The sequence below is a fragment of the Schistocerca americana genome, chromosome 11 (assembly GCF_021461395.2).
Source record: "Schistocerca americana isolate TAMUIC-IGC-003095 chromosome 11, iqSchAmer2.1, whole genome shotgun sequence".
Classification (NCBI taxonomy): domain Eukaryota; kingdom Metazoa; phylum Arthropoda; class Insecta; order Orthoptera; family Acrididae; genus Schistocerca; species Schistocerca americana.
Window position 1 is genome coordinate 52,846,919 of NC_060129.1, and position 20,503 is coordinate 52,867,421.

The following is a 20,503-nucleotide window of genomic DNA, read 5'->3' on the forward strand; positions in this document are numbered from 1 at the left end:
GAATGGATGAGGAAGTAGGCTGCTGGTGCATTGCTATATGAGTATCATACACGAACATAAATTTATGGACTTTAAGAGCTTCAAAAGAGAAAGGTAGAGTCTGGAGAAAGTGAAGCATGTAAGACTGGAAAGATAACCTCCACGTAACACTATGAACATCGCTTGATATAGAGTTTATGTTTAAATATACACTGCATCAACAAGAACTGAAGTATTCGGAAAAGCTGACGAAACGAAATGATACTTCACATGTTGATGCAGTATGTGACATTATATCAGTCATTGAAAAACCGAGTCAAATTTACACAGAACTTGGTGGTATGAACCCATTTATAGTTTGGCATTGCAACCACACTTACCTGGACAAATGCGTTGGTTCTGTTGGGAAGTAAATCTTCATTTTATCCTCTCCTGAGGGAAAGTGGGCCATAACCGTTGCAACTCGTCCTTGATATCGCAGTTACTAGCACTGCTGTGGATTGACACCCGACATGTTAGATCTGGATGTCTTTCGGGACATGGGGGTATTTCAACATCACACAGACAATTTATGGAAATACATGCCATGTGTGGGTGAGCATTTTCCTGTAGATTGTTGATGTCACAATACTGTTGCATGAGAGGTAGCAAACAGGGACATGGAATGGCAGTGGCATACCATTGTGCCGACAGCGTCCGCAGTCACTATGAGTCTTGAGCTCAGGTCATACCCAGTGGATCCACATACCATCACCCCAGAAGTAACACTGCTGCATGTCTCCAGAAAACAGGAAGAATGCGACAAAGGTCGCCGCCATAGTGCCCGACTGGGCCAGTACAAAATGTGATTCATTGCTGTAATGCGAGTAGTCTATGCATTATATTGACAGAACCACTCCAACAGAAGTCTTTTCTGTGTTGATAGTAAAGACAGCTACACGTGACTGAATAATTCCATAGCCCATCTGCTAGTGGCCTCTGACACCAATGCAGGGACGTGGAAGACATGCTCATTGTCTTAGGGACTGTGAACAAAACAATACATTACTACGATTGGCTGGTTCAATAACAAAAGTGTTAAGGGAGTTGACCTCGAGTGTATCTAAGAAGAGTAGAAAAATGAGTGAAATACAAGTGATACACTTTGATTGGTTGCAATGCTGTCTCGAGGCAGTAAGATATTGCCGGACATGATACCGTGGCCAATATGGCTCCAAACCTAGAGAGACCTTAGATACTTCTGTTAGTACAGGGTGGAGCAAATGAAAGTGGCCTGGGAGATTGGATATGATTGCACGTGAATACATGCATATAGCCAAACCCTGTGACATGCACGCCATGTGATCCACCACGAGATCCACATCAGTTCAGACTGTAGTGCGGGCTGTGCCAGTGTGAGTGGAGCAGAGCAAAGGGGGCGATGGTACTCACAGTGGAGCAGCAGGCGTTCGTTGTGAAAAGTTACGTGAGAACGAAGTCATGGAAACGGTGTGGTCAGTTGTTTTCTGCAAAATTTAGTGGTGTTAAAGTATGAGCAACGAGTCCTATGCAACGCTTAATCCGAAAGTGCTGTCAAACAGGATCTGTTTTGAATCAGTAAAAAAAGATGCCTAAACTCCCCTGCACACCACAAGACATGGCTGCAGTGCGCCAGAAAATGTTTCAGAGACCTACCAAATCAATCCAACACCTGTCACAAGAGACCATGCTATCACACTGATTATGCAGGCCTGCATATTCGGGGTGGTCCATTGACTGACTGGGCCAAATATCTCACGAAATAAGCGTCAAATGAAAAAACTTGTCTAGCTTGAAGGGGGAAACCAGATGGCGCTATGGTTGGTCCGCTAGATGGCTCTGCCGTAGTTCAAACGGATATCAACTGCGTTTTTTTAAATAGGAAACCTAATTTTTATTACATATTCGTGTAGTACGTATAGCGATAGGAACGTTTTAGTTAGGCCCCTTTTTTACTTTGTGATAGATAGCGCTGTAATTGTCACACACATATGGCTCACAATTTTAGATGAACAGTTCGCAACAGGTAGTGTTTTAAATTAAAATACAGAACGTAAGTACGTTTAAACATTTTATTGCGGTTGCTCCAATGCGATACATGTACCTTTGTGAACTTATCATTTCTGAAAACGTATGCTGTTACAGCATGATAACCTGTAAATACCACATTAATGCAATAAATGCTCAAAATGATGTCCGTCAACCTCAATGCATTTGACAATACGTGTAACGACATTCCTCTCAACAGCGAGTAGTTCGAATTCCATAATGTTTGCACATGCATTTACAATGCGCTCACGCATGTTGTCAGGCGTTGTCGGTGGATCACGATGGCAAATATCCATCAACTTTCCTCATAAAGAAATCCGGGGACGTCAGATCCGGTGAATGTGCGGGCCATGGTATGGTGCTTCGACGATAAATCCACCTGTCATGAATATGTTATTCAATATCGCTTCAACCGTACGCAAGCTATGTGCCGGACATCCATAATGTTGGAAGTACATCGCCATTCTGTCATGCAGTGAAACATCTTGTAGTATCATCCCGTAACATCTCTTGTGCACAATGGCAGAACTATACACGACGTTCAAAGTCGTCGCCATGCAATTCCTGGTGGACAGAAATATGGAACGGGTGCAATCGATGTTGATGTAGCATTCTCAACACCGACGTTTTTGAGATTCCCGATTCCCGCGCAATTGGCCTGCTACTGATTTGCGGACAAGCCGCGACAGCAGCTAAAACACCTACTTGGCCATCATCATTTGTTGCAGGTCGTGGTTGACGTTTCACATGTGGCTGAACACTTTCCTTAAATAACGTAGGCTAACTATCCGGCGAACGGTCCGGATACTTGGATAATTTCGTCCAGGATACCGAGCAGCATTCATAGCACACGACCATTTGGCATTTTGATCACAATAGCCATATATCAACAAGATATCGACCATTTCCACAATTCGTAAACGGTCCATTTTAACATGGGTAATGCATGACGAAGCAAATACCGTCCGCACTGGCGGAATGTTACGTGATACCACGTACTTGTACGTTTGTGACTATTACAGCGCCATCTATCACAAAACGAAAAAAGTGACCCACCTAAAACATTGACATTTCTTTACATACTACATTAACATGTAGTAAAAAATGTGGATTACTATTTAAAAATACGCAGTTGATATCCGTTTGACCTATGGCAGCGCCATCTAACGGACCAACCATAGCGCCATCTGGTTCCCCAGTTCTAGCTACACGAGTGTCTCTCTTTGTAGTGTTTTCGTTTGATGCTTATTTCGTGAGATATTTGGCCTGGTCACTATCAATGGACCACCCTGTATATCCCTATCTCATGTCTGTTGGTCATGTATTAAAACCACCAGATGTTCCTAAGCACCTCCACACTTGTGAATGGCCATTCACTGAGATAACAATGAATGGCTTGGACATGGATCTTTTCTTTATGTCTGATGGAGACTAATTTCAGCTGAGTTGTTACGTCAACTAACAGAATCACAGGTCCTGCGTAGCAGAGAGTCAGCAGAATTTCCACGAAACACCTTTGCACGATCATAAGGTTGGATTTTGGTGTGCAATGTCTGCACACAGCATTACTGGTTTCACCTTCTTCAATCGGCTGCTGACTTGGCCCATCACATTGCCAACGTTTTGGAGCTATTTCTGGCAGCATTAGTGGAGGAGGGAAAGGCGTTCAGTTACTTCGAAGAAGATGGAGCAATTGGTCATACAGCAAACCTGACCTTTGAGCACACATACACAATTTCATGATTCACAGTTGTTAGTCTAGGTCAGCCTGGTTGGGGCCCTACCTGGCCATCTTTGTCACCTGATCTCTGTCACCTGCACGAGAGCCCTCAAGAGCAGAGACCATCGCAACAACCATCACAGTCATCAAGAACTGTAGCAGAACACTCCAGATGAGACAGCAGCAATTCAAGCATCCAGCCTTCGATCCGCCATCAGCAACCTACCGACTAGGGCCCAAAAGCATCAAGAGATGAATGGTGCTCATTTTCAACAGCTGCAGTTACTTTACTCTGTTGTATTGCTTTGTACTATAGAATTCTAATCTCTGGCTGCTTTTATTTGACCCCACCTTCTAATAAATTGCGTGTGTATGTGCGTCCACCTTAGACTACTGTATATGGAAAGAGCAAAGCTATACAAGGCAGTAAGATAGTAACCTTTCTCTCTGAGTCAGAAAATATAATGTAATCTTTTGTCACTGCAGTACAAGTATTTGTATTAGTGTTAATATTAGTAACAGCTGTCAGTAGTAACATAGTAGTAACAGTAGTAGTTGTAGCTTCTAAAGAAAATTCATGGTGATGTAGTATTAATAGAGGCTTTCAAAAGTTGTAATAGTTAAATTGTTTATTACTGCAATTACAGTATCAGTTCTCATTGTAGTGTTAATAGCAATATGTAAAATGAAATAGGAAAGTTAGGCAAGATGATTTGAAATAACGAATGCCACTATGTAGAGCACCACATCGATATCGATATAAATGTTGGGGCATACTAGTAAACAGAAATAAGGACAGTGAAAATCTTATATATTAGACATACCATATTATACTGTTCAAAATAAGAAAGAAATAAGAGAAAAACAAGCTTGACATACTTGAGGTACCTAGTAGCTTCCCAAGAGCATGGCAGAGGATGTCCTGAGGTGGTATTGTGTACCAAAACCAGTAACCAGTAGGCTAAATGAAAACTGCTACTAAGAACTAAAACATAAACACTCATCAGCCAGAACATTATAATCACCTATGTAATACCTGATATGTCCACCTTTGCAATGGATAGCAGCAGTGACACATCATGGTCTGGAAGGGAATTGGCACCACAGTGCCCACACGAGGCACCTAATTCCCAATAATTCCTCACCGGGGGAATGAGCTCTTACGCCATTTCGAGGCACATCCCAGATGTGTTCGATTGCATTCCCATCTGGTGAGTTGTGGGACCAGCACAATAATTGAAACTCGCCACTCTGTTCCTCGAAATACTCCATCACTTCCATTTCTTGTGATTTGGTGCATTACCTGGTTGAAAAACGCCACTGCCATCGTGAAACATAATCCTTATGAAGAGGAGTATGTGGTCGGAAACAAGCGTATACTACTTGTTGGCCATCATGGTGCCTTGAACAATCTGTACTGAACCTATGAATAACGTGAATTTCCCTAGAGCACAATGGAACCAGCGCCATTTTGTCTCTGTCCCACAGCATAGGTGCCCAGGAGCTGCTAATGGTCAAGTGCCCATTTCAGTCATAGTTGCTGGTGTCATGGTGTTAACATTGAGAAAAGTATGGGTTGTCAGCTGCAGGGGCACACTGTTAGGAGTCTTGAGGGCACTGTGTGTTCAGACACACTTGTAGCCTGCACCGTCTGTCGCGTTCTACCAGTCTGCCTCGCCTACAACATTCGTGATATGTAATGAGGGATGGCCACCCAATCCCATGACGTCTGGACATAGTTTGACCTTGGTTTCGCCACATGTCGAAGGCACTCATCATAGCGCTCCTCGAACACTCAACAAGTCGTGCATTCCGAAATGCTCGTGATGAGCGTTCAGGTCATCATAAAAATCCCTCCTTCAAACTGAGACATATAGCATACCTTCCCCATCTACAGATGTACAGCACATTTGCTGATCCTACATCGACTGTGAGTGCGTCTGATTAGCAGTCATTCCTCGTGAAGTGACGCTGCTATTGCCAGTACACGTTTAATCGATGATAGGCAGGTGATCATAATGTTCTGGCTAATGAGTCTCTGTTATTTATTAATTGGAATGATCGCTGTTCCACCTGAGAGGGTATTGAGAAAATGACATAAATAAATAAATAAACCAATAAATGAATCTCTGAACCAAAGTGCAGGGTAACACATTGCTGATAAAAGACCATTATTTGGTCTCAGATGGTAGGCAGGGTTGTAAAGGGGTCACTGCGAGCCCAATATGCAATATGGCATTCTTCCCTTGTCTTGACCAGACGTGACAGACTGTAACCTTGACAACGATAAAGCCTGCCCTCGTGGTCATGTGCGACTCAACACTGCTACATTGTAACATCTAAATGCCCCAAAATCGTATTGCTGCACTATTAGACCAGCCACACAACTGGAGATCAAGAGTGGAGCAGCTTCCAAATTATGTCAGCTGCAGATAACACATGCGCAGAAAGTGTCTCTGTGTCCTTCACAAGTATCACACAACATCTGACACTGTTCACCGGCATTATATGAACGTGCTGTGGTGTCCAGTCTACCAGTCATGGAGATTTGAAACCTTGATCAGTTACACTGCAGCTGATGGCGTGTTTGTGTAAGAAACCAGAATGACATCTCACCGCTTTTTCGGTATGCTTCAATTTATCTGTCACATATCGAATTATATATTCTGAAACAGTGATTTGTAACAGTACACTTGTTTCAAACGGTGTCTTCACTCTTCTTTGGATTCACAGACTGAATAGCGTTCGGTTTTGAATTTGAATGTGACACCTTTTATTTCACAGATAAGAGAGACATCAGAAACTACCGACCTGTCTCACTGCTTCTATCATTTACCTACATTTTTTAGAAGGTGATGTATTGTAGAAGATTATCTCACCTTGGCAACAATAATATTGTCATCAAATCACAGTTTGCCTTTCAGAAGGGATGCTGTACTTAGAATGCCATTTAAATGTTCACACACCAGATAGTACAAGTATTAAATAGCAAAACAGCACAGGTGGGTATTTTCTGTGACCTATCCAAGGCATTTGATGGTGTAAACCATAATACACTGCTAGATAAATTTTGTAGGGTTGATGGTGTAGTCAACCAATGGATCTTATCATATCTAACCATAAGGTTGCAAAAAGCTGTATTTAGTAGTAAGTCAACCAACAGAATTCAGGGACATAATTCTGACTGGGTGGAAATCACATATGGGGTTCCCCAAGGCTCAATCTTATGTCCAATACTGTTTCTCATATATGTTAATGATCTACCGTCTAATGTACAGCAAGGAGAATTAGTTCTTTTTGCAGATGACAGCAGTATTGTTATCACTCTCAGTATTATTACAGAACTGGAAGAAATGGTAAACAAAGTTCTCAGAAGTATCATAGGTTGGTTTTCTGCAAATTGTCTCACCCTGAATTTCACAAAGACACATTATATACAGTTCTGCAGCTCTGGTGGGTACTGCATCAGTGATAAGTGTAACACATGGTGGTGAAGTAATACATAGGGTGGAAATTTTTAAAATTCTTAGGTGTCCATATTGATGAGAATTTTTATTGGAAAAACATAAATTTGGGGACTCCTAAAAAAACTTAGTTGAGCTACATTTGCACTTAGAATCATAGCAAATTTAGAAATGTAAATGGAATAATGTTCTGGGGTAATTCATCTTTAAGAAAGAAGGTCCTCATTGCCAAAAAACGAGTTTTAACAATAATATGTCGCACTCACACGCGATCGTCTTGTAGCCATCTGATTAAGGAGTTGGGTCTACTGACTACTGCTTCACAGTAAATTTATTCCTTCATGAAGCTTGTTGTAAACAATCTACTACAGTTCAAACGGAGCCATGAGGTACATGATTACAATAATAGAAGAAAAAATTACATTAATTACTAAACATTAATATTTTCTTTAGGTTGCCATTAAGGTTTGAACAAAAAATTTTGACCACTTACCCTGTGATATAGAATGTCTAACAGACAGTATGGTAAAATTTGGAAATAAATTGAAAAAGTTTCTGCTTGAGAACTCCTCCTACTCTGTAGAATACTTTCTATGTTTGAAATGTGTAAAAGGTTATGGGTGGGAATTGATAACTCAATCTGTATTCCTTGTTACCATTTTGGGGAAAAGAATAGTAATTGTATGGTGATGTTTAGAGTACAAATGTATAAATTAACTGGCAATTTGAATCAAAAATGACTCATTTCACGACATGACGATCTATCGTGCAATTTGATGCATGGAACATGAAAGTAAGTAACAAGCATTTCTTTCTATTCACCGTGAGTGGGCAAAATTCACTTAAACGTCTGAAAATTTGGTAACTGGTCTTCTATCGCACCTCATTCGTTTCATATTATGCAACATTTATCAACGACATTCTACCTTGTAGACATACTGTATTTGGCTATTTTGTCACCTCCTTGTGAGGCATTAAAATACCAAAATACAGAAAAAAACTCGCAGTGCAGCTATTACTCGGTAATGGTGTACGAGCACTCTGTCTAAGACTCGAGGAAGTCAAACGACTTGTTGGAACAGTAAGTGATAAGAATTAATCCCTACACGTTATATGACTATTTCTAGTACTCATAGATAAACTTTTTCATTATACCATAAATACCTTACGCCTCAGTTGTCTTTGATGGCGAGTAGCGAGCGGCGAGACGGATATGACGTCCCTTGTGACAGTAGTCTGCTTGGCAAAGGAGCAGTTCTGCGCTTTCGAGTTTCTCTCGCTGTACACAGACATATAGGTCGACTCCAGTTTTCGTCGCAGCATTCGCCTCACCCAGTGGTGACCCCCAATGCAGCCACCGGGCTGTCTGCCGTTTATCCAGGGGGCGACGCGACGCCTGGGGCGGCTGGCGACTTAGTCTGTCGTCATCCTGGCCCCAGGGCACAACTGGCGCCATTCACCATGTCATCTCACGTCACGCGAGCGTTGAGGTCCTTGTGTTGTTTTGGGCCATCTATAATGTTCGGAAGCGACATCCCACAGACTAACAACCTTGCACAACATCCTATCACTGTCATAATTCATCTCCTTCTTGATTTATATCCCATTTCTTCGTGTTCTGGGATTATTTTCTCATGATTCTGACAGACAACAGCGACGAAAGAACCCAAAGAGATTTTTAGATACCTGTCTCCGATTTCTTCCCCCTATAGTCCGATTCCTGTCTCCTAGGTGGGTAGGAAGTCAAAAATTTTTAAAAAGAAATCGACTTTTCGAAAATATGTCTGTTTTGTAGAGTACATCTTTCTGAATAGTTTGATGTATGAAACAAATATATTTCAGTGATTATAAGGCACACTATTTGGTCCTATGTGTACCAAGATGAAGCGCTACACCCCTTACCACAGACGTCTGCTGTCATACATACGCGTATTTCACTGTGTAGAATTCGAATGTTTATATTTGCGCCAGAGATGGACATACTTGTAACAAAGGACTATTGACATAGAAGAAATTTCTTGATGGCGGCACTCAAACCCCAATGGAAGCTTTAATGAATGTGCATGGAAAAGATTGCCAAAAACCAATTTTTGTGTGGAAGAGATGCACTTGGAGTTGGTGTTTATGATGCAGTTACATGCTTTAATGACGGTGTGCAAAGCTGGATATGTATTTTAGAGAAAATGGGAATCAAGGGCAAAGCGAACTGCATCAAAGCTTTATATGCGATAAACATTGAGCGTGTAGCGAAAGCACATAAATCATTTTTGGAAGTGGAGGAATGTGGTAAAGACGAAAACTGATTTACAAAGTGGAAAAAAACCTCTTAATGGTGCTGGACAGTTCTAAAAGATGCCAAATGCTGCCAGAAACTTTAATGGCCATTTTCTGCAAAACACAAATTTCTGTTCGTAGGTACATGTAACATCCAAAATAAATATCCCATTCCTTTTCCAACGTGGTATCTTTATTAAACACCAACCCCTTAATGCAAAACTCTAGAATTTCCATCTCTATTGAAAACTGTGGTAAAGTTTGAGATAATTAACTATAACATTTGATTTTTTTTTCTAAACATGAAGTTTAAAATGTAACAGGTCAATTATTTTCTTGTAAATTAAATAGAATCTAGAATTTCATACACCTTTATGTATGGATTGTATGCTGTGCAAAATTAATCGAAGAATCTCTCTTACTTATGAAGAAATGTGTACCTATAGAAAAAAATTCGGCCAATAGTAAGTGAAAAAATTATAAAGTTTCACACGTAAAAAAAATTTATTTCGTTATGTTTTTGAACTTCCACTGCTATGATTGTGAATCCTGGTCATGCTGACAAAAATTCTATGAATTTATTTGTAAAAATATAGACAGTAGAATTTAGTATCTTGTGGTGCCTCTTCCGCTCCAAGTCGGTCCGTTTGACGTCCACCCCCCTTAACATACGAGCTACAAACACCATCTCATGACGGTAGTACCACATTAAGTGCATTTAAGGGTTACTGTCATTCAAATTTCTTTGTGATTTATGCTGTTGTCTAATGAAATTATGTTGACCAATGGGTGTTGTAAGCACAGTTGTTGAGCTTTGTACACATCTTACATTTATTTTGTACCAAATATTGGGTAATATTCTAGGCTACAGGTATGAGAAAACGGGGAGAAGGAAGATGTATGATTACCTGAATGCTGTCAATCGTCTTACGTGGGCCACTACTGTCGTTGGCAGTGTGTGTTCTATTATCTGTGTGTGGACAGTACCTCAGCTGTACCGTCTGTGGTAATCTTCCAACTGGACTCGATGTGGAAACCCTTTTGGAAGCAGTGTTCCTCCTGTGCAGCACGCCAAGCGCTGGAGAGAGCAGGACCGGCCCCTCCTCGCAGCCGCACAGTGGCCACAGCGACGACGGCCGGAGGCCAGCCACAGCTATGCCTTCCACCTCTCCCCAGACGACTCCACAGCCTGATTACGCCGCCGTCTCTCTCCTGCGGTGAGTTCAGTAACTGTGTTCAGACAAACTTGTAGCCTGCCCAGTCTACAACGTTAGAGATATGTAATGAGGGTTGGCCGCCCAACCCCATGACATCTGTACATAGTTTCACCTTGGTTTCGTCACATGACGAAGGCACTCACCACAGCGCTCCTCGAACACTCAACAAGTCGTGTATTCCGAAATGCTCGTGATGAGCGTCCAGGTCATCACAGACTTCCCTAATTCAAAGTCAGACATTAGCATACCTTCCCCGTATATAAATGGACAGAACATTCACTGATTCTACATAGACTGTACATGCGTCTAACTAGCAGCCATTCCTCGTGAAATGACGCCGCTATTGCCAGTACACGTTTAATCGATGATTATTCATACACCTTTAAATATGGATAGTATGCTGTGCCAAATTTAACGAGGAATCTCGCTTACTTATGAAGAAAAGTGTACCTATAGCAAAAAATGCAGTCAGTAGTAAGTGAAATAATTATGAAATTTCACTTGTAAAAAAATTTATTTCGTTATGTTTTTGAACTTCCATTGCTATGATTGTGAATCCTGGTCATGTTGACAAAATTCTATGAATTTATTTGTAAAAATATAGGCAGTAGAAATTAGTGTCTTGTGGTGCCTCTTCTGCTCCAAGTCAGCCCGTTTTACGTCCAGCCCCCCTTAACACACGAGCTGCAAACACCATCTCATGACGACAGTACCACAAGTGCATTGATGGGGTACTGTCTTTCAAATTTCTCTGTGATTATGCTGTTGTCTATTGAATCTATGTTGACCAATGGTTGTTGTAATCACAATTGTTGAGCTTTGTACAAATCTTATATTTACGCTTTATTTTGTACCAAATATTGTGTAATATGGTAGGCTACAAGTATGAGAAAATGAGGAGAAGGAGTATGTATGATTACCTGAATGCTGTCATTCTTCTTACGTGGGCCACTACTGTCGTTGGCAGCGTGTGTTCTATTATCTGTGTGTGGACAGTACCTCAGCTGTACCGTCTGTGGTAATCTGCCCACTGGACTCGACGTGGAAACCCTTTTGGAAGTAGTGTTCCTTCTGTGCAGCACGCCAAGCGCTGTAGAGAGCAGCACCGGCCCCTCCTCGCAGCCGCACAGTGGCCACAGCGACGACTGCTGGAGGCCAGCCACAGCTGCGCCCCCCACCTCTCCCCAGACGACTCCCCAGCCTGATGACGTCGCCATCTCTCTTCTGCGGTGAGTTCAGCCACTTAACGTGTAGACTGTCCACAATCACAGGGCGACATGTTGGGCAGTTAGCCAAGTGATAAAGTCAAGAAATCGAATGTCGCTATTTTTCGTTTTTGACGAAGCAGAAGTTGTAGGTCTCGTATAAAGTTTTTCCTTTCATTAATTGTGACGTTCGACGAGGCAAGGATATAAGGGGATCTATACACCCTTCTACAGATTAGTTGCATGACTCGTTTTCAGTTCCTAACACAGCTCACTTGTGTAAGATAACACTAAATATTTCCCCAAAAATAACGACTGTGCTGGTGTGTTGGGAGCAATTTCAGTTTTCAGCGAAAACTCTGTCTAGTAATCTCGCAGAAAGCCCTAAGATATTCTGGTAATACCTTAAGCACACTAGTGGAAAGAAGCAGTCAATAACCTTCACTGTGTGATAACAATGGTGAAGTCACTGGTGACAGTGCCACTAAAGCTTAGTTATTATACATAGTTTTCCAAAACGCCTTGACCAAATAAGAAGAAATAAGTATTCCTGAATTCCTATCAAGAATAACTTCAAAGTGAGAAACATATAAGCAGATATCCTTGGTGTAGCAAAGTAGCTTAAATCACTTAATAAAGGCAGGGCCTCCGGTCCAGATTGTACATCTGTCAAGTTTCTTTCAGTATATGCTGTCATAAATCTTCCATATTTAGCAATTATATACATCAACTCGCTCACAGAAATATCCGCACCTAAAGACTGGAAAATTGCTCTTGTCACACCAATACTCAAACAGTGAAATAGGAGTAATCCGCTGAATTACTGGCCCATATCACTAACGTCGATTTCCAGTAGAGTTTTGGAACATATGCTGTCTGAACATTATGAATTACCTCGGAAAAAAAACCGATTTATTGACACATTATCAGCAAGGGCTTAGAAAATACCGTTCCTGTGGAACACAACTAGGTCTTTATACTTGTGAAGTAATTAGTGCTACCGACGGGGGATGTCAAAATGATTCCATATTTTTAGATTTACAGAAGCCTTTCGACACATTTCCTCAAAAGCGTCTCCTAGCTAAACTGCGTGACTATTGAATATTGCCTCAGCTGCGCGACTGAATTCATGATGACTGTCAGAGAGACATTAAGTAAAGCAGATGTAATATCGGGCGTTCCCCAAGGAATTGTTATAGGCCCTCTGTCGTTCCTGATCTATATTAACGACGTAGGAGAAAATATGGGTAGCCCTCTTAGATTGTTTGCAGATGGTGCTGTCATATACCGTCTTGCAAAATGATTTAGATGCGACATCGGTATGGTGCGAAAAGTGGCAATTGACCCTGAACAAAGAAAAGTATAAAGTTTTTCACACGAGTACTAAAAGAAATCGACAAAATTTCGATTACGCGATAATTCACACAAACCTGAAGGCTATAAATTCAATTAAATACTTAGGGATTACAATTACAAATAACCTACAATGGAACGATCACGTAGATATTGTTGTGGGTAGAGTAAACGAAAGACTGCGAATCATTCGCAGAACACTTATAAGGTGGAACAGGTCTGTTAAAGAGGCTGCTTACACTACGCTTTTCCGCCCTATTCTGGAGCACTGCTGTGCCGTTTGGGATCCGCATCAGGTGGGACTGACGGATGACATCGAAAAAGTTTAAAGAAGGGCAGCTCATTTTTTATTACCGCGAAGTAGTGGAGATAGGGCCACGGACATGATTCGTGAATTGTATTGGCGATCATTAAAACAAACGCGTTTTTCGTTGCGACAGGATCTTATCATTAAATTCAACTACCAGTTTCCTCCTCCGATTGTGAAAACATTCTGTTGGCACCCACCTAAATAGCGAGAAATAATCACCACGATAAAATAAGAGATCTCAGGCCTCGCACAGAAAAATTTAAGAGCTTGTTGTTCCCGTACTCTGTTCGAGAGCGGAACGGTAGAGACACAGCTGGATGGTGGTTCAGTGAACCCTCCGCCAGGCACTTTATTGTGAATAGCAAAGTACTCACGTAGACATGGATGTAGATGGTTTCCTATCTTATGAATTAACTATGAGGGAAGAACCCTTAACTTGGATTTCCACGATTATTCTCCCAACGGTATGATGAGAAATTCTCTCACAGGGTGTGTTGTAACACCGCAGCTGAGGGAGCGGAATCAGTTGAGATCCGTGGCTTATATCCTACTGTGAAAGACGTTTGTGACAACGTCTAGTGGCAGTTTTTGGAAATCATTCGTGGCAACAACTGCTTCAACGAAAGTGGAAGTCGGACCTGTCGGTGTCCTACTGATAAAGGCGGCCATTTTAGATCAAGGAAAATTTTGTCAATCCTCTTGTGTGGGCATGGTTGAGTGGAGATGGACACAGTAGCCATATGTCGCCAGGTGTAAAACCTTCTGTAGCTCAGGGAGTTTCACAGGCGAACTGACAGAAATTTTCCTTTTTATTCATCACAGATCAGTTTCAGTGTAGTTTCGTCGTGACTTCACTTTTCTTATTTAAAATCATAGAGCTATAGTGGTAGTCACCGATATTTGACTGACGCTTTGTAAAATAATCCTGTCTGATAGTGAACTGATATTGTTGCAGGACACATTTCAGTTGATGCTTGAATTCTACAGGCCTAAAAGTTGCAATTCAACATGCCTTTACAATTAATGAGAGCAGAATCCAACAAGTTATTTGACAGTAGATGAGTCTGACCTTACCAAGTATTTTAACAATGAGAATGGGATCAGTAATGTTTCAGTGGGCTTATGAAAACATATTCTCTCCCAGTGATGGTTGGTTGGTTGGTTTTGGGGAAGGAGACCAGACAGCGTGGTCATCGGTCTCATCGGATTAGGGAAGGATGGGGAATGAAGTCGGCCGTGCCCTTTCAGAGGAACCATCCCGGCATTTGCCTGGAGTGATTTAGGGAAATCACGGAAAACCTAAATCAGGATGGCCGGTCGCGGGATTGAACCGTCGTCCTCCCGAATGCGAGTCCAGTGTCTAACCTCTCCCAGTGATTCAAGGATTTCGGGCTTTAATTACCTTTTATGATCAGCCACAGATGTACAATGTCTTACATTTAATGTTTGCACCAAATTGAGAAAATACTTCTCAGAGTACTTTTCCCAGTATAAAAGCTTTATGCACACAGGCAGTCAACAAAACTTCATCCATGGGTCTGATAATATAGAAAGATACAGAGAATGTACGCTGAAATTTTATAAGATAGAGAGCCTGATAGGTATTTACCCAATTTGTCGTATACAAATAGCATCAGCCATTTGACATATGAAGACAACCAACGAGAAGTAAGTGTAGCAGGAAAGACTAAAGATAGAGAGTACAGCGAAGAAGACTATTTAGATGAGCCAGAAACTCATCAATGTAAGATGATGCAGCACAATCAATAATAATTAATGAATATGATGTCAGGCAACGTCTGTAAATTATGTTGTACGTACTAGACATAAAATTGGCAGAAGCTCAGTAGAAAATTGGCAGAAAACAAATTAGAAAATAAATTATTGTTGTTGAACAAGGGACAAGACACGGAAAGGAAAGAATGTTTCAGCATAGAAAGACTGATATAAAAAGAGGAGAGCTGGCTAAAAGGCGACAGAGAAACATCAGCATGAGGAAATAAAATATTAAGAGCAGGAAATGAAACATATTAAGACAATACTCCATAATGGAGTGAAAAGTTTGTTGAGGGAGAGAGTTAAAAAAGCCAGGATGGATAGCAGATCGTGCGTAACATGGTAGTAATGTGAATAACAATGTACAGGGCGAAAGAGAGCCAACGCTTCCTTTTTTCTTCGGCATCAGACGGCTGTGGTGACTAGTAAGAGGTCCTACATAAATGTAGGCTTTGGAAGACTAAAAGCGACAAATACTTTAAACAAAAATAGTTTACAGTCATAAATACACTGATTTAAAAGAATCACAAAACCAAAAACAAGTTAATATAGAACAGTGGAACGTCTGGAATACATTTGCCAGGGTAACATATTTAGCTGATTAACACTGGAAGATCGCAAGTTAATGTAAGTGCAAGATAAGCCACTGGAAACGTGAAATGCTGGAGCACTGTAAGAAGGGCGAATGCAAGCGTGCAGACATGCATGCATTGTGTTGCTCAAGTATCGGATGTCAGTATTTGAAATGAAGTTCGGTGGCTGAAGCACATGGTTGGCAAGTAAAGGGACGATTAATGCTGTTGATGAATGTTGCCAGAATAATTGTATGATGATGTCCCATATCTACTCTGCTGGAAACAGACCTGATGATTGAGAATGCCAAGAGCCTTGTCAACACTCTATAGAGTATGTTAGGTTACAAGAGCGGTAAGTGATCGAGCGTTATCCTGTTGAAAAACTTCCCCTGGAATGCTGTTCGTTAATGGCAGTAGAACGGGTCGAATCACCAGATTGAAACAGACAAGGTGTGTGGATAACCATGAGAATGTTCCTGCTATCCCAGATCATAACTCCAGATGTAGGTCCAGTGTGTTAACACACAGAAAGGCTGTGAATTTTTTTCAGCTGATTTTATCAATAGACTGGGGGCTCTTCGTCTTAGCAGTGTAGACCGTCCAGTAAGTTTTGATGTGGTCTCACTTTTTACAAAAGTCCCTCTTGCGGATTCTTTGACACTGATTGGTAACATGTTTCCTGTTGATATCACTGCTTTGTTCCGGCATGCTCTTTCCTCAACTTATTTTATGTTTAATCAAGAATATTTTGAACAGACTGACGGTGTCGCCATGGGTAGTCCCCTGTCTCTTTTGGTGGTCAACCTTTTTATGGAGGATTTTGAAGAGAGAGCGCTTGAATCAGCTGCCCTGAAACCAACAGCTTTTTGGTGGTATGTGGATGACACTTTCATAGTGTGGCCTCATGGAGAAGATAAATTAATGGAGTTTCTACATCACCTCAACTCCATTCATAGCAACATCCTGTTCACCATCGAAACAGAGAAAGATGGTTGTTGGCCTTTCTTGGATGTCCTGCTTCGAAGGAAGAACGATGGTTCTCTAGGGCATTCGGTTTACCGGAAACCCACTCATACTGATTTGTACCGGCAAGCATCGAATTGCCATCACCCATCGCAAACCATGAGTTTCCTTAAAACACTTGTTCATAGAGCTCTTACTGTCTCAGATAGCTTACCTCAAGAATTCGCCCGTCTAAAGACAGTATTCAGTGAAAATGGGTATTCCATCCGGCAGATTAACAGGACACTAACAGTTAAAACTAAGAAGCGGGAAGTGAATAAAGAGGAGAACATGCCGGAACAATCTTTAGTTTTTCTTCCTTTCGTTGGAAACACGTCGTTTAAAATAGCAAGAATCCTCCGAAAATTTCAGGTGAAAGTGGTTTTCCGCCCACCATCGAAGATTGCGGACCTTGTGGGATCAGTTAAGGACAATCTGTTACTACGAAAGGCCGGAATTTACAAGATACCGTGCCAATGTGGTATGGCTTACATAGGTCAAACCACACGCACCGTGCAAGAACGCTGCACTGAACATCGACGTTACACCCCCCTTTAGCAGCCAAGCAAGTCCGCTATTGCTGAACATTGTATTGCTACTGGACTTTAAATGAGTATGAGAAAACAATGATTTTGTCCACAGCAACGTCTTTCTGGGACTCCATTATTAAAGAATCCGTAGAAATGCGACTGGCGGAAAATCTTTTAAACCGTGACAGCGGCTACCAGCTGGACAGTGCATGGAATCCCATCATCTCCACGATTTGCTCAAATAGAAGACGACAGAGTGCGTCGACGGCCGTGGCAAACAGCAACGCAGAGGGCGACTGAGTTCCGCTATTGCACCAGCGAGGGCGCTGCCGGAGGGCAGTGTGGTTCAACTAACAAGTTATCGATGCATGCGCAGAATAGTTACAGTACTCTATATATTGCGGAACGGATGCCGTTTTCGCCAGTCTGCGACGGCTCACCTGAAAATGACTGGCAGGTGCCCAGTTGAAATATCGTGCGAAGTACTGAACGACCAGCTGCAAGCCCGAAATTTGTTTGAACACACAGAAAGGCTGGTTATAGGCCCCGAAACGGCCTAATCAAAACATGGCCGTTACTGCCACCGAGGCTGGTGGTTTGGGATCAGTGAAACGCATGTTACAGGGCATCTGGTTCTGAGTTGTCTTTAAAATAACCCATTTGTAAGAGTTCATTGTGTTACTTGGTGACACCTGCTGCTCAAACTGCTGCTGGAGTTTTATTACAGTGCGCCAGAGTAATACGCAGAACACGATGGCCGTCTGTAACCTAGTCTTCTAGCTGCCGGAATTCTTGTAATCACCGCTGCCAGTAGGCATGTATAGTGGCTACATTACTGTGAAATATTTCTGCATCACGGAAGGAACAACCAGAATCTTGTAACCCTATTACAGACTTCGTTTAATCCCTATGAGATGTTAATGAATGCGTCTTTGTCGTCTCAAAGAAATTTCTGCCCCACATAAACTCACTACGACCAGTCTCAAAATGTAGCTAACGCTCGAGCCTGTTTCAAAAAAATGGTTCAAATGGCTCTGAGCACTATGGGACTCAACTGCTGTGGTCATCAGTCCCCTAGAACTTAGAACTAATTAAACCTAACTAACCTAAGGACATCACACACATCCATGCCCGAGGCAGGATTCGAACTTGCGACCATAGCAGCAGCGCGGCTCCGGACTGGAGCGCCTAGAACCGCACGACCACCGCGTCCGGCGAGCCCGTTACAGCGTATAATTAAAGCAGGCTTCATTTGTTCCCTCACAGTGGTGCTACTAGCGCCACTCTTAAGCGACGTGACTGCCGCGAAAAGTCATCATCATTCAGATGTAGAAACACGCCAACCAACTTTCGTTTGTGTCGCACAGATTTATCTTGGTGCTGCAGCCCTTCATTGTATGTACTATTTCGAAAGTAAAAGACGTTGTTAACAATGTTACCAAAATCTCAAAAAGTTCTTTAACGACTTACATCACATTTTTACACGATACTCTAATAAACGTTGGGACAGTGGTCATGAGATCAGGAGCTGCAGGTGACAACATACTGTTAGTAAATGCACTTGCATTGGTCATCTTTTGCCGCAGCCCACTGACGCCAAATTTAGCCGCACTTCCGAACAGATACGTTGGTAGTACCTTCTACATTGATTTCTGCGGTTATTTCACGCAGTGCTGCTTGTCTCTTGCACTGACCAACCTATGTACAGGCCGCTGCTTTAGGTCGTTATCTGAAGGCTCTCAGCCACAGCATTGACCGTGGGACAGATAATGCCTGAAATTTTGTATTCTCGGCACACTCTTGACACTGTGGATCTTGGAATACTGAATTCCCTAACGATTTCCGAAATGTAATGTCTCATGCGTTTAGCTTCAACCACCTTTCGGTGTGAAAAATCTGTTAATTCTCGCTGTGTGGGCATATGGCCACAATCACGTCGGAAACTTTTCACATGAATCACCTGATTACATATGATAGCTCCGCCAATGCACTGCACTTTCATATCTTGTGTACACGATACTACCGCTATCTTCGTATGTGCACATCACTTTTGCACAACTTGTCACCTCGATGTAAGTCATTTAGGAATGACATAAGTACCATGTTCTAGGCAGCCAAGGCTAAATAACTGCAGAAAACTTAAGACAAAACTTTAAACAAACAGTCGTAGGAAGGACTGACACAGAATATAGAAAAGTCAAAACAATAATTACCATGGGAATTCCATTCCCAACGTCAGAAGAGAGAGCCGATAAATGGAAAGTTTACATTGACAGCCTCTATGAAGGAGGAACTTTTCTGATGACATGGAGGAGGAAGCAATCTGTGTTGGCGCGGAAGATATAGAAGATGTACTGTTAGAGGCAATATTTAAAAGAACTCTGGTCGATTTCATAACAAATAAAGCTAAAAGGATACATAAAATTTAATCATGACTATTGAGTTCATAAGGGAAAATGGCACCCAACGACTATCCAAGTTAGAGTGTAGAATCAATGCACCGTTACACTTTCAGAAAAAAATCATCCACATATTTCCAGAGGTAACAAGGGCAGATAATTGTGAAAATAACAGCACAGTAGTCTTCGAAAGTCACACATCCGAGCTGCTGATGAGAATGATATAAATAAGAATGGAACAGAAAATTGAGAAACTGTCAGATGACGGTCAGTTTGGTTTTAGGAGAGGTAAAGGCGCCAGAGAGGCAGTTCGAAAGTTGTACTTGATAATTGAAGCAAGTCTGACGAAAAGTCAAAATACAGTCAAAAGTTTTTTTACCTAGAAAAAGCGTTCGACAGTATAAAATTCTGCAGGATCTTTGAAAGTCTTACATAAATGTAAGTAAGTTACAGGGAAAGACAGGTAGGTTACAATATGTACAAGAACGATGAGGGAAGAATACTGGAAAATAAAGAACAAAGTGCTCAGATTAAAAGTGTGTAAGACAGGGTACAGTCGTTTCTCCTACTATTCAATCTATTCATCGAAGAAGCTATGATGGAAATATAATAAAGGTTCAAGTGTGGGATTC

The 20,503-nt window shown here is 41.7% G+C and overlaps 1 protein-coding gene across 1 annotated transcript in view; it reads left to right on the plus strand.

The window, feature by feature from the left end:
• Positions 1 to 20,503, plus strand: part of LOC124553860 (poly [ADP-ribose] polymerase tankyrase-1-like) — an 82,080-nt gene that overhangs the window by 53,836 nt on the left and 7,741 nt on the right. The window contains exons 3-4 of the mRNA XM_047127853.1: positions 10,572 to 10,721; positions 11,801 to 11,950. Of these exons, the coding sequence (XP_046983809.1) occupies positions 10,572 to 10,721; positions 11,801 to 11,950 (300 nt within the window). The remainder of the gene's footprint in view (positions 1 to 10,571; positions 10,722 to 11,800; positions 11,951 to 20,503) is intronic.